General features: G+C 38.0%; 2 protein-coding genes across 2 annotated transcripts in view; one reads left to right on the forward strand and one right to left on the reverse strand.

Annotated features, from left to right (window-relative positions):
• LOC109844990 (uncharacterized protein Cbei_0202) lies at positions 217–7,872 on the reverse strand. Its single transcript, XM_020414177.1, has 13 exons — positions 7,489–7,872; positions 7,345–7,407; positions 6,445–6,885; positions 5,622–5,693; positions 4,582–4,707; positions 4,262–4,474; positions 4,051–4,098; positions 2,693–2,854; positions 2,445–2,606; positions 1,863–1,956; positions 1,557–1,675; positions 1,410–1,454; positions 217–619 (listed from the first exon to the last, which is right to left on the reverse strand). The coding sequence occupies exons 1-13, from the start codon at positions 7,831–7,833 to the stop codon at positions 383–385; spliced, it is 2,127 nt and encodes a 708-aa protein (XP_020269766.1). The 5' UTR covers positions 7,834–7,872; the 3' UTR covers positions 217–382.
• LOC109828837 (DNA-directed RNA polymerase 3B, chloroplastic-like) overlaps positions 7,909–13,731 on the forward strand; it is an 11,350-nt gene continuing 5,527 nt past the window's right edge. Inside the window, exons 1-11 of the mRNA XM_020395806.1 lie at positions 7,909–7,932; positions 8,136–8,933; positions 9,444–9,659; positions 9,733–9,866; positions 9,960–10,026; positions 10,451–10,509; positions 10,767–10,884; positions 11,990–12,103; positions 12,439–12,570; positions 12,676–13,092; positions 13,541–13,591. Of these exons, the coding sequence (XP_020251395.1) occupies positions 7,909–7,932; positions 8,136–8,933; positions 9,444–9,659; positions 9,733–9,866; positions 9,960–10,026; positions 10,451–10,509; positions 10,767–10,884; positions 11,990–12,103; positions 12,439–12,570; positions 12,676–13,092; positions 13,541–13,591 (2,130 nt within the window). The remainder of the gene's footprint in view (positions 7,933–8,135; positions 8,934–9,443; positions 9,660–9,732; positions 9,867–9,959; positions 10,027–10,450; positions 10,510–10,766; positions 10,885–11,989; positions 12,104–12,438; positions 12,571–12,675; positions 13,093–13,540; positions 13,592–13,731) is intronic.

Genomic DNA, 13,731 nt, shown 5'->3' on the forward strand with positions numbered 1-13,731 from the left:
AGAATTGAATAGGATCTGAGTATAAGTTTTTCTTAAGCAATCACGGGTTCGTTCCGCTACTACGCTGGGCCTTTAGAATCATGAAATCAAAGCTTAAACCGACACGAGAAATACTTTTATCTACTCACAATTGACCCGGTTGCATGCCTACTTAAGAGACAAGTAGGGCTGACACAAATCCATCAAAGCTAATATAACGTAGCTTGAACGCGTGCATATCTACAACAAAATCACATTAGCTTATAATACCAATGATGTCGAAGCATCATACAAATAGACAGATAGGAACTGGTCTTCTTCTCATCTCAAGGCAACGCCTGTGTAACATTTTAGCTTCCGACCTTGTAAACAAAATTTTTAATAACAGCAAACGATAGAAAAGTTAGTATTTTACAAAACCGGTATTTTTCTGGGCTTTACCCAGTATATTTTCGAGATCTCCCTGGTGAAGTTGAAGGCTTTTAGCCAAAGCAAAACCACAGTACATGCCATCTACTGCCGCACTTACAATTCCACCAGCATAACCCGCACCTTCGCCTACCGGATACAGTCCTCTCAGTGATGTGCTCTCATAGGTGTCTGTATGTCGTTGTATCTGAACAGGAGAGCTCGTTCTCGTCTAAAAGCAAGAGCAATAAATGTATTAAGCCGTTGCTTAACAAAAGGGAAAATACAGAATATCTCACTAAGGTTTGCATGATTCTCATAAACATGCCCCAAGGTTAGGTTTGATTCACACATAAATGCCCAAGGTTCTAAAAGTGACAGTTTGACCCCTATGTTTCAATTACATTGAAAAGCGATGATTACATCAAGAAATTGATGATTGTTTGGTTAAAGGTTGAAGATGAGAGAGCAGAGTATCACTTTTCAAAATTTCTATTAATTCTACATGCCATGGGGGTTTTTCTTTGTTTTATTCAAAATAAAAACACGATAAACATAGTGTTTTCTACTTTTCATACATATACTTTCTGGCAAAATTTGAATAGCATAATAGGTCTTAAATACCTCTTACTCCAGGTCTATTTGCATAAATGGAGAATGAGTTTCAACTTAGAAACGTTGAAGGTAACTGATGTTATAAAATCTAAGTTCTACACTATAATGCCGTTGCACATGACATATTTTACTAAGATTGATATTGAACTTGATAAACATACTGTATGATTATGTGATATGTGTGATATGTGTTAAATCATATAACGTCTGTCAATTTTTTGAGGCTAGATTATCATATAAGTTTCTCAAGTTTAATTTTGGATCCGTTTCAAATGAACGAGCTGGTTTATCGTCTTTTGAGAAAACCCCCCTCAATTCTAGAATCCGTAAAAGAGTCTGCTTATTAACAGACAACTAATTGAGCACATCTAAAAGAATGCAAGGAAAAGTATAGGACATTATTTTACCTCGACACCATGAAGAAGTGCGTCCTTGGTTATGAAACCTGGCAGCTGCAAATTTTAAAGCAGAGAAGTACCACAATCAACATCTCAAAGAGGGGAAAAAAGAGTGTTAGTCATTCAACTCAAAGAATTGCATGGAAGAAAAGGAACCTCTTCATCAAACATTGTTATGGACCGTTGTAAAGCTTCAGTAATGCGAGCAGGGAATAATTCATGGAGAGTTGATGCTTTTACTCCTAATCGGTAGCTTGATGACGGCAGGGACATCACTGAAATTAAAGTTAATCAGATTATGAATCCTCATAGAGGCAGATGACAATTCTTACCATGAACCAAACATGTCATTTGTTTGGTCTAAAACAATAACGTAATGCTCTAGTAACACAATAAGATACACAAGAATCTGGACACTAAAGAGCAGCTAATTATAGCTCTACCACGTAATGAGATATCTACCTGACAATTTATTCTCGAGAAAATCAGTGACAGTCTGTGCAGGCACAACAAAATTCCCTCCCCCCATTACAGCTGCTTTTTTCTCAAATTCTCTCTGTTATGAAGCCAATATGTGATGTGAAAAAGGAGTCCAGATTAGATAACTTACTGCAGATAAAGCTACTTCAGATCAGAGTATTAACAGCGAAAATACTTGCACTCTATTAACCAATAGCAAGGAACTTCAAAATTAGGTAGCATCCAAACCATTAACAACTATATGGCATGCTCAAATAAATACAAAAGAAATACAAGCAAGAGAACTATGCTAAAATAAATATGACAATTATGACAAGAAAACCAAGTCCTACATAGTTCATTCCTTTATACATCATTCTGAAACTATGGCGAGAAAAATAGTAAAACCTACAGCTTCACCTAAAAACAGAATTAATTAATCGATATATTGATATCTGATTATTTTTTTCAGTCTACCCAATAAGTAAAAATCGAAAATATCTACCCAAAGTAATAATGAAAAATAGCACAAAACTGAAAGAAGCTGTTAATATAACCTCTTGGAGTAACTCCAGCAATAAGTACCTGAAATTCAACACCTACTAGAGGCCCGTGACACTGAAAGGAGTCAAAATCACTTGAGGAGACGGTCACAACAAGTGCTGCATTTGCCCATCTAGATGAACGACGAGAAAAGGACATGCCATTAATGCATAGTTCAGACGGATGTGTACTGGTCAGAACAACCTGCAAGTATATATTTAAACAAAGCCGTCAAGGGTCAACCGTTGGATACAGAAATACTTTTTCTTAGGGAAGAACCAGAAACCTACCTGTCCACCAGGGCACATGCAGAATGAATAGCAGCTTCTATTTAAGTCCTGGGTGCTATAGCTGGCTCCATTAACCCCTCCATTAACATACTTCACCACTTTGTAGTCTGCAACAGGAACTTTTCCGCGTCCCACACGAACTTCACCAGCCAATTCAGAATACTACAAATATAAAGTATGCGGCCAATTTTAGTATGTGTATTCACAAGTACTTTCAAACTTGATTTTAAAGCTTCTACGTTCATTTTTTAAAGAGGAATTGGTTGAAACAAGTTACTATATGCTTAAGGTGCTGGAAGAAAGTAGCTGCTCCGAGCTTACCCAACAAGAAATAATACCAAACCTGATGTGCATGCAACCTCGGGTTACAAGTGTACAATTGGAAGCAGGTAGAGCCGGTCATCAACAGATTAGTTATAGAAGTGGGCAGAGACCCGCAGTTACATATCAAGTGCTTTTTAACAGAAAACTACAATCTAACATCTAAACTGCTCTTATGCCTTATATTGTGCTCATATACCGTCGATGCTACTAATTGTGCTATCCATGTCACACCACCTGAAAGTAACCATACTGCTACCAGTAGAACTCTGATCAAATTAGTATCAGCTACCCTACTGTCTTATTATGCTAGTCATAAGATCACATACCGACAGGATGCAGTAAGTTTGCGACCAATTTATTAGCAACCAAGATTATATTTCGGAAGACAACCTTAATATGTGCAGACTCTGTGAAGTTTGTAGTGGGCCAATGGATGCTTGAGAGGTTCCATCAGTCCGTAATATGTGCAGGAATTCTCTATAAAGTTCAATTATATTGCCTAGATTGAATTATACCTTTTTTTAATTACTATTTGATATATATGCTGGTTTCCTATGAATTTACATTGCTCTATACAATACTTCAGAAACTATGGCTGGGGAAAACAATAATTATGCCTTTGCAATGATACATTATTGTCCTATCACTTATACCAACAGTTATTACAGATAAGAGCACCAAAATACCCAGTCGAATTGCTTATCTTAACAAGCTAAGAAAGAGGAACTATAGTTCCCAAATGGTGTAGGCTCCAGCACATCTGAATTGTTTTTCTTTGGTAAACGGGAAACTTAACATCAAAATGATAATTTAAGCTGCTCCACTACGATCAAACTAGCATCAAAATTGCCATCTGATGAAAGAGTAACCGTTCAAGACCACAAAAGCAGTTCAGAGACTGTAAAAGATAGCAAAGAAGAATATCAAAAATAGCCATCACCATGCTTGAATATCAAAAATAGCCATCACCATGCTTGAATATCAACTAGCTATATAGCAAATGACTTGTCAGATATCAAATCATACAAATTTACCTGAATGCTATTTATCAGCTCCTGAGGATGCTCGATTCGTAATCCAACCTGTTTGGACAAATCATGTATGATTAGCAAATCAGTCAGCCAGAGTACACAATGACCTATGAACGGGCTGCGAGAAAGTGTCAGACAACTTTGGGTCAAGTGTATGCAGTCTTACCTCGCATTTTTACAATCATAGAATTAGCTAAATAAAATGATAACTTACAGCAAAATCCTTGGGAATCAAATCCACGTGGTGCTGTAGAAGCATTTCATATACATCTCTAGCAGAGTGCCCAACGGCTAGAACAACTGCATCATAGAATAAGTTCTGGCCGTCGGAACCAGGCTTATCTCTTGCATTGGAAACTCTGATTCCCAGAACTTGTCCACTCTGTACAATAAGATCATCTAATCTTGTTCCGAACTTTACATTGACCTGCATGAATGAATAGTAAGAGGTTCAAAAATCATGATTTATTTTTGTCAGGCGAAAAGAAACAGTTTGGTAATGAAGATAAACAAACCACAAAATGTATTACTCACACCCAACTCCTGTAGATGTTGACGAAATTTGCGTAGCAATGGAACTAATCTATCCGTTCCCAGGTGAGGCTTTCCATCAACCAAGATATGTGGAGGAGCTCCAAACTGAACCAAAGTTTTCATAACCTGAGAAGACAAACAACTTCATTTACTAACTGCAAAAATAGACGCAAACAACTGATGATTAAAGTGCAAACCACGCGACGATTGCTTTAAAAGTATATGAGCAAAAATATATGAGCCTGAATCATCACTAAGTTAGGCTTCACCATAATCTGTACATATGGAAGATAAACTCACCATAATCTGTACGGATATACATGCATTCATGCAGACTGTTGGTTTTACGTAATACTGCATTTAAGCCCATCAGACATCATCTATTATCCAAGTTAAAACTGTGGGTTCAATGCTAATTCAAACAGAATCACATGCTTCGACAAATAAATGGATGGAGATTCCTTATTTATATGGAAGGATCAAAGCCCAAGATATATACTGCCAACACCATCTAATTTGTTTTTAAGTTGAAGGAGATGGACCTTCGCGGAGATGAATGGAGAAAAAGGATTCACGCAGCTGGCCTCAAAGATCTCAGATAAGGATTTTTTGGTAGTCCACTTTAAGCAGTATCAGTGGCATACTAATAGTGAAGTCACCTACAAATTATATGTTATTAAACTATATGCCCCTAGTTCTGAACTATGAAGAGTGCCAAATATTCAAGTTCAATTCGACTTGTAAGTTCTTCCTAGTATAGTTGAACGGATGGTTTACAGTTTTCAGTCATCAGCTAACTATAAAATATCTTAGGTTTTACATTCTGGCTAAAAGACTAGAAATTACACACTCCTGCGTTCATCCAAAATGCACTACAGTCAAAGTTCAATATAATACAGTAGTATGGCATGACCATTATAGTATAAAATAGAATCACAAAAAGATAAGGCACTGCATCTCAATAGAAAACACTATCACATCTTAACATTCAAAATAGTAATAGCTAAAACACAACTAAATTACAGAGTAGTGATTCTCACAGCCTGAACACTATCACTGTTCCTCCCGATTCTGGTCACCAGCTTCCCATCACTCCATGTACCTGCACCACCCTGTCATTGAATAAGTATTTAATGAATATTATTTGATTACAAGTTTGCTGCATGATTACCAGTTAAGTATTTGATAACATGATGATTACATCAGTACATCAAAGCTATCAATATTTCGTTCACACAACTTAACAACAATTAATTGCATAAGCAATTTATTTCAACTTATTGATGCATTATTCTTCATTTACACACAAAGCTGCGGGTCTCATAAATCACAACAGATCCGTTCTGACCTAAAGGCTAGAAATTGTTTGTTGGAAATTTTCTATCAAAATATACCCAAAAACAAAAGTTGTTGGTACTTTCAATAGGTGAATCAATGTTTTTCTTTGCAGTAAAATACGTGATTAGGTTAGGGGAGCAGAGAGAGGTGCAGGAAAGAGATGCAGAGCGAGGGAATGAGTTGGAAAAGAGGTGGTGGATTGCTAGAGGACGAAGCAGCCTTCTCTGTCTAACCCAGCCGATCTGCGTCCTACAGTTTAATCCTTAATACCAGCATCTTAAGGCAAACTCGATCGCTCCTCGTGCACATTTTTAACGGCAGAATTTTTTTTAGTAACTCAAGAAAAAATGCAGTAAAAATGAGAAAAGACCAGTATTTTGTGAGTTAACAGAATCAAATACTGCAGGTCACGAGGAGCCAGATAACCTAAAAAAGTAAAAATTCACAAATATGTGCATGAACACTAGATCCTTTAAATTGCATGATGATATAGAACACCACAATCCAGATGTAAATGGAACAAACCTCCCCGAAGCAAAAATTGCTCTCTGACTGCAGAAGTCGTCGAACAACTAAGGCACCGATATCACGTCCTCTCTGCTCAACAGCTTGACCCCTTTCTATCAAGGTAACATCCGCTCCCAGTTCCCCAAGCACAAGGGCAGCAAATAGTCCTGATGGTCCACTGCCCACAACTGCGATCTTTGGTCTCTTTGGAAGTGGCTTCAGTGAATCCATGCTGTGACTGTTAGGTTTTTCTTTGTCTGGTTCTATATCATCTTGGGTATTTTTACAATCATGTAGCACATTGATTAAATCAACAGAAGCCTTTTCCTCAGGCATATACTCCACAAGTCCAAGCTTAGGCTCTAGTCTGTTGATGAAGTCCCACGTGCGAGGCTCCAGGTTCAGAAGTTTCTTAACATCCATGTTCACAGAATACACAAATTTAGGTTCCTTTAGAACCTGCAAAAGACATAAAGCCAGCATATAACAGACACATAGAAAAGGAACAACAACTAATGAACAACTTACAAAATTTATTCACCATATTTCACTCCTTAGTCAAAAGAGGTACAACCACACAAGCAGCATGAACAGAAATGCTATCAATACTAAGTTCTATTAAATTGTCAAGCGGTCAGGAAACCAAACGTTCATACCACTTACAGCATTTAAATTTAGACCATATGCTCATTCAAATGCTCAAACTGAAGAATTTGTAACTAATAAATAAAACAACAAATATTGACTGATAACTGCGAAGAAGCTCTCTAGGCACGTCATCCAGCACTCAACATGAAGAGAATCATGTGATATTATGACCACAATCAATAAAGAAACCATAAAAATGTTATATTTTCCATGAATTTTGATATTATCAAAACTAAAATTGGAACGAATCAGGAAAAAGAAAGACCAAACCTTTCTTGCATCAAAAGATTTCCGAACTACAGTAAAAGCATCCTTGGGCAGCATTCCAGCAACCTACAACAAAAGAGCATCAGCTGATACAAAAATCCCAAAGGGAAAAAAATCACTAAAATGGGATAAAGCCACGAAATTTACAGGAAATTTAAGAACTTTGGCAATGGCTTCGAGAAGAGGGAGAGAAACTTCGAACGAGTCCTTGCCAGGATCCTTTCCAACCGGAACTCCGAGCTTCGAGATCCTCCAGAACCCCTCCTCTTTGTTCTTGATGTCGGTCTGAATTAGGGTTTTGTTCAGCTTCTCCAGCTTCTTCTTCTCCGACGGGTACCGCCTCTTTCCGGTCCTCTTCCCGCATCGGACTTCTAGGGTTTTGAATCGAGGGAGCGAGGGCTTTAGGATGAGAGAATTTCTAGGGTTAGGGTTAGGGTTTGAGAGAGAAGGAGAGAGTGAAAAAGGCGGGAATTTGCTAGTGAGGGCTGCCATGAGCGCGCAGAGGAGATAAGGCTTTGATTTGATGTCGCGTGAGCGAGTGCATTCGTAGCGGTGAGTTGGAGTTTTATGGGAACCACCGGCCTATGTAAGGTAACTGGGCCGGCCGTGTAGTGTGGGCTTTAAGCCGAAGTCCAATATACCTTTGTTCTTGGGCCTATGTTGTAAAATTCGGTGGGCTCCAGATCCGACCCGTTAACTCTTCGGATATTTCTTCATCCCCCAATCTCAGACCAGTTAAAAAAAGAAGAAATTATAATAAATAATAAATAAATAAAAACCCCAGCGGGGTTTAGCGAGGTTTATCCTCTCCGCCTCCTTCAGCTTCTCTCTCTCTCTCTCTCCCTCTCTCTCTCTCTAAATTGGACGCGCTGGCTTCGCTAACTTCATTCCTCTCAATTCCGCCATGGAAACCCAACAAGATCCACAGAAAATCCAAGAAGACCCCATTTCACCCGGTCCCCAGATTTCTCCCTCTCAATTCTCTCCGTCACTCCCCTTTCCCTCTCGGGTCGGATCCCCACCCACCCGAACCCGATAACAAGTTCCCCATCACCTTCTCCCATCTCACCCCTCTCCAATCCCCAGTCGCTCTCGACCCAGTTGCCCATCTCAAGCAATCTCTCCAAATCCAGTGGACCCAACCCTTGAATTTCACATTTTTAGAGGACCCGGTTCGCATCTTACCCAATCCCTCACCCGAGCCTGAAGAATCGAGAAGAAAGAAGCAAAATTCGTTGAGGAGGAGGCAGATTAAGGCCGAGGCCGAGGCGTGGGCGAGGGCAGCGGAGGAGTATAAGGAGTTGGTGAGGGTTATGTTGGAGAAGAAGCTGGCGCCGAGCTTGCCGTATGTGAAATCTTTGTTCTTGGGGTGGTTTGAGCCGTTGAGGGATGCTATAGAGAAGGAGCAGAGAGTGCAGAGGGAAAGAACCCATAAAGCTGCTTATGCTTATCATATTGGGCTTTTGCCGGCTGATAAGATTTCAGTTATTGTGATGCATAAGATGATGGGGTTGATGATGATGGGGCAGGAGGAGGGATGTGTTAGGGTTGTTCGGGCTGCGATTCATATTGGAGAGGCAATAGAACAGGAGGTAGCATTTAATCTTACTGTACTTGCAATGCAGTTGATTTCTTATGAATTAGTTTATAATATTATCTGTCTATTGATGTGGTCAATTTTGCTAGTGTATGGTCTTATGACATTTCGTTGTTTGCTAAAAGTGTATGTATGTCTCATATTTTTACGGCTTGGAGTCTTACAATAATCCTGATTTATGGAATATGGCTTCAGGTGTATATATTAGGATGCATTGTAACACTGGCTGCGCTATATACTTCTGATCAATGTGAATGCAGTATAGTTTTTTCCCCCACTTGTATCTGCTACACATATATTTGAAGGAAATAAAAACATATGCATCCAGGCACTCCATCAATCACATAGGCGTAATACCTTAACTTAAACACGACGTTATAATAACTTTTTTTCTAAAGAGATGATCTATTGCATTTTCTCATGCTCGTTCCTATATGGACTATCATAAATAAGTTTCCTTCTTTGTATTCCTTTGATTCTAAGTTGTTTTCCCCATGAACTGTAGGTTAAGATACATAGTTTTCTTGAGAAGACCAAGAAATCTCGAAGAAATAAGCAAGTGGATGAAAATGCAGTTTTAACCAGAGAGCAGGAAATCGAGCAGGAAATCAAACGAAAACGTGTGGTCAAGGCAGTGAAAATGAAAAGGCTGATTAAGGTCGAGAAGCTATTAAAAAATGAGAATGGCACAGAACCTTGGGGTCGAGATGCACAAGCCAAGGTTGTTGTTTAATCTCAAATTTCACATTTTTCATTCAGTTTTCATATGCTAAAACTGTAGCTCATGTATGCAGTTAGGGAGTCGTCTTATAGAACTATTGATTGACTCAGCATTTGTGCAACCACCAGTTGATCAGTCAGCATGCAGTCCACCGGAAATTCGACCTGCTTTTAAGCATACATTTAAAACCGTGGCGAAGGATAGCAGGTGCAGTTGTACTTCTTTCCTTTCAGTTCTGTTGTAGTCAGTTGGTAAATTTGAGGTACCTGAATTATGATTGGTTCATATTTCCTCCTGCAGGAAATTAAAAAATAGATTTGGAGTGATAGAGTGCGATCGGTTGGTTCATCAAGGTCTCAATAGCACTGTAAGTTATGACCTGCTGTCCCAGTTGATTTATTCTGTTATGGAGGAATCTGTTTCTGGTTTGCTTGCTACAATCATTTTAATTCAACATATTTGAAGTATGATGAATTGTATACTCAGTTTGTCATCATATATTGTTTTAAGTGTTATAAATTTAAGTGTCATTTTTTGTTAACAACTGCCAAACATATTATTATTCTACCTTTAACGTGACGCATAGTAATGATATTCAGTTTAAGATTTGACAATATACGAATCTCTTTTTCTCCATGCTTGATGGATAGATTGATTGGAAGAAAAGATGTGCCTAAGGTTTTCTTATGTAGTGTTTCTGTTATCATTTGGGTTGTTATCGTTTATGTTAAGAATTTGTCTTCTGGTTTTGGCATCTGAATCTTGCATGCCGTTTACTCTCTGCCATGCAGGCTAGGCATATGGTGATTCCTTATCTACCAATGTTGATACCACCAAAAAAGTGGAAGGGGTATGATTTCAGAGAAAAACGAGACATTGTAATCAGGAACACTTATATGTTTGGACTACTACTCGTTCGATATCACGGACTTGCTACATTTATTTTGGACTTCATCACTGAATTTATCTATATGCATAAAGAATGTGTTACGATTTTTTATTACTCCTAATTATTTCTTGGCTTATTGTGGTTAAATGTACTGTAAATCTATGCATCCTAATTTTACTTCTGCTCCTTAAATCATATTTTTGCCATTTCTTGTCAAGGTATAACGAGGGTGGACATCTGTTCCTGCCTTCATATGTCATGCGCACACATGGATCAAAGGAACAACAAAATGCAATTCGGAGGGTTCCCAAGAAGCAGTTGAAGAGAGTATTTGAGGTTTGTACTGCCCCATTATTTTAGTAGCTTCACTGATACCTGTTTTTGTTACATCAGCATTTCAGACCGCCATCCTTTTCCAAAGCTTATGTTGCAGACGCGTGCGCGTGTGTTTTTTTTTCCCCAGAAAAACTTGGAACTTCCTAAGTGACCATATCACTGATGGTTCATGTATAACTTTTCCAGATTTCTTAAACAAAGAAAAGTTCACAAGAAATATCTGTTGCACGATACAATAATAATCTATTAAATATCCATACCTTATCAGAACATTGAGAGACCAAGCACTAACCACCTCTAAATTCATAATTGCAAAGCCTCCCTGTGCTTTTTATTTTCACATTTTATAAAATGTAATATAAAATTTCATGTACAAACAAAGAAATATTTGGTTGGACTTAAACTAGAACGTTTTAGTTTGTATTGGTTGAGCCCAAAAATTTGGGATAAAAACTTTATTGTTGTTATAGTTGTAGTTTTTAAGGTCCTGGATGGAAGTTAAAAGACTTGGTATTGAAGTTATAAAATATTACATGTACTAGTTGTCTCAATTATTTCATGATAACCTGATTATTTTATCATTATGTTTTTCACATTACAAGGAATGGACTGAATGCTACATGTATAGCATTATATGATAACTGGAGTGGGACGGTCATTGTCAAAAAGAAGATTCTCGACTTCTCCCTCTCTCGCTAAAACAAAGTTTATTGTTACATTGAATTTGGAGTGTCATAGCATTTGCTTCCTTCCAACACAATCTTCTCCTTCTTCATTTTATTATAGATGGGAAACCTACTTAGAATTATTGTGGTTTTTTTAAACACTTTTGGATAAAGATGCAGTTGTGTTCATCTCACCATATATGATTTTCCCCAATGGCTCTGTTCTTTCCATTTTATTGTTGAGTTGGTCTCCTATCCTCATAATTTCGAGGTTGAAATATTGAGGTTGGTCATCCTTTACTTCTGGTTATTTTGCCACGATAACATCTTTCACCCCCCCCCACCCCCCGCGCTCTACAGAGTAGAACCCACTTTCTGATGAACTATTGATCATGGATAACTAATGTTATGGTGGACTTATGTCATTGTTTTTTCCCCAGGCACTGGATACCCTTGGAAGTACCAAATGGAGGGTGAATAGAAGAGTTCTTGTTGTTTTAGAAAGCATGTGGAGTAGAGGAGGAAATGTTGCAGGTCTGATAGATCGTGAAGATGTGAGTAAAGCCCCATGTTTATTTATTAAGTGGAGGATTTTATTTTGTGATCAAATGATTTAGGTTTGCTATATATGTGAGATTAGGCTCTGGGGGCTGTGTTTCAGCAAATGCTTATTTCCTTATAGTTTATGGGGCAGTTCAGAGAGAAGTGCATGGAATACTTTCCTAATATAATATATAGCGACTTGACCCCTAAAGTCAATCCTATGATATGGCTCGTACATCTAATTTATCGTATTCTTTCTTGCACAGCATGTATTTTACTTTATGTTCATTTTCTATTTCTTTTAAAGCTTTTGTTTTTATTGATGTTATTCTGTAATATCTTGTAGATTCCTTTACCAGAGAGACCGTCGTCAGAGGATTTAACTAAGATTAAAGAATGGCGTTGGAACAGTAGAAAAGCAAAAAAGGCTAACAGTGAAATGCATGCTCAACGATGTGATATCGAGCTTAAACTCTCTGTAAGAGTTTTTCTTTTCTAGTGACACAAGACCTTTGCAGTTCTTACTTTGAAGTGTTAACTTTTGTTCCTCTTATGAGTTTTCATGGCCGTCATTTGGTGACAGGTTGCAAGAAAAATAAAAGATGAGGAAGGGTTTTATTATCCTCATAACTTAGACTTTCGTGGCCGTGCCTATCCTATGCACTCACACTTAAACCATTTAAGTTCAGATGTATGCAGAGGAATTCTTGAGTTTGCTGAGGGAAGGCCATTGGGAAAGTCTGGATTGCGCTGGTTGAAGATACACTTGGCAAACATCTATGGTTGTGGTGTTGAAAAACTTTCTTATGATGGAAGGTTGGCTTTCGTGGAGAATCATTTACGAGATATTTTTGATTCAGCTGATAATCCTCTTGATGGTGAACGCTGGTGGATAGATGCTGAAGATCCTTTCCAGTGCTTAGCTGCATGTATTAACCTTTCTGATGCCCTAAGAAGCCCATGGCCGCATAGTGTCATCTCACACCTGCCCATCCATCAGGTATCTCATGTGATTTGCAGTTCTTGATAATATTTTTGAGCTAGAGTTGTTCGATTGAAGAACAATTATGATTCATCTGGATTTACTTTCAGAGCAATATAGATATAGATATATTGGCTGTATCATTCAACATAATGCTAGCCTAGGTATAAGGTTGATGAATGTAATGCAGCTCGTCGGCTAGAACCAAGCTAACACAGGAAAGTAACACACAAACTAGAGCTTATACCATCTTTGTCAATATTTAGGGAGACTCGTCTATTTTGTGCTTTCTATATCCTTATTAACTATCTATTAACAAAGGAGTCTTGGATAGTGTAAGAGCTGTAGGTCTATGTGTTTATTTTTCTTAATGCCCTTGTTGAATACTACTGACTTAAATAGCTTTATAATGTACTTCTGAGAAAGCCTTAATTATGATGCTTATTGGAGGTTTTATTCCTTTTAGGATGGTTCATGCAACGGTTTGCAGCATTATGCAGCGTTGGGAAGGGATAACGTAAGTTCATATGTTCTCCCCAACTTCATTTATTTTCAGCACATGCTTCAGTGCGTGCAGTACTTTTTGTTTCTTTTTTAGGATAAATTGCAAAAAATCCTCTTGAGTTTGTAGGAATGACATAAACCCCCTGAATTTTA

Source organism: Asparagus officinalis, chromosome 1 (assembly GCF_001876935.1).
Source record: "Asparagus officinalis chromosome 1, Aspof.V1, whole genome shotgun sequence".
Taxonomy (NCBI): Eukaryota; Viridiplantae; Streptophyta; class Magnoliopsida; order Asparagales; family Asparagaceae; genus Asparagus; species Asparagus officinalis.

What these genes read in the sequence shown, in the direction of transcription:
- LOC109844990 (XM_020414177.1), bottom strand. Translation starts at nt 7,833, where the DNA reads ATGGCAGCCCTCACTAGCAAATTCCCGCCTTTTTCACTCTCTCCTTCT. An exon ending in AACATCTACAGGAGTTGGGT is followed by an intron (nt 4,475 to 4,581) that starts GTGAGTAATACA and finishes TCATTCATGCAG; the next exon opens with GTCAATGTAAAGTTCGGAAC. An exon ending in GCATGTGCCCTGGTGGACAG is followed by an intron (nt 2,607 to 2,692) that starts GTAGGTTTCTGG and finishes ATATACTTGCAG; the next exon opens with GTTGTTCTGACCAGTACACA.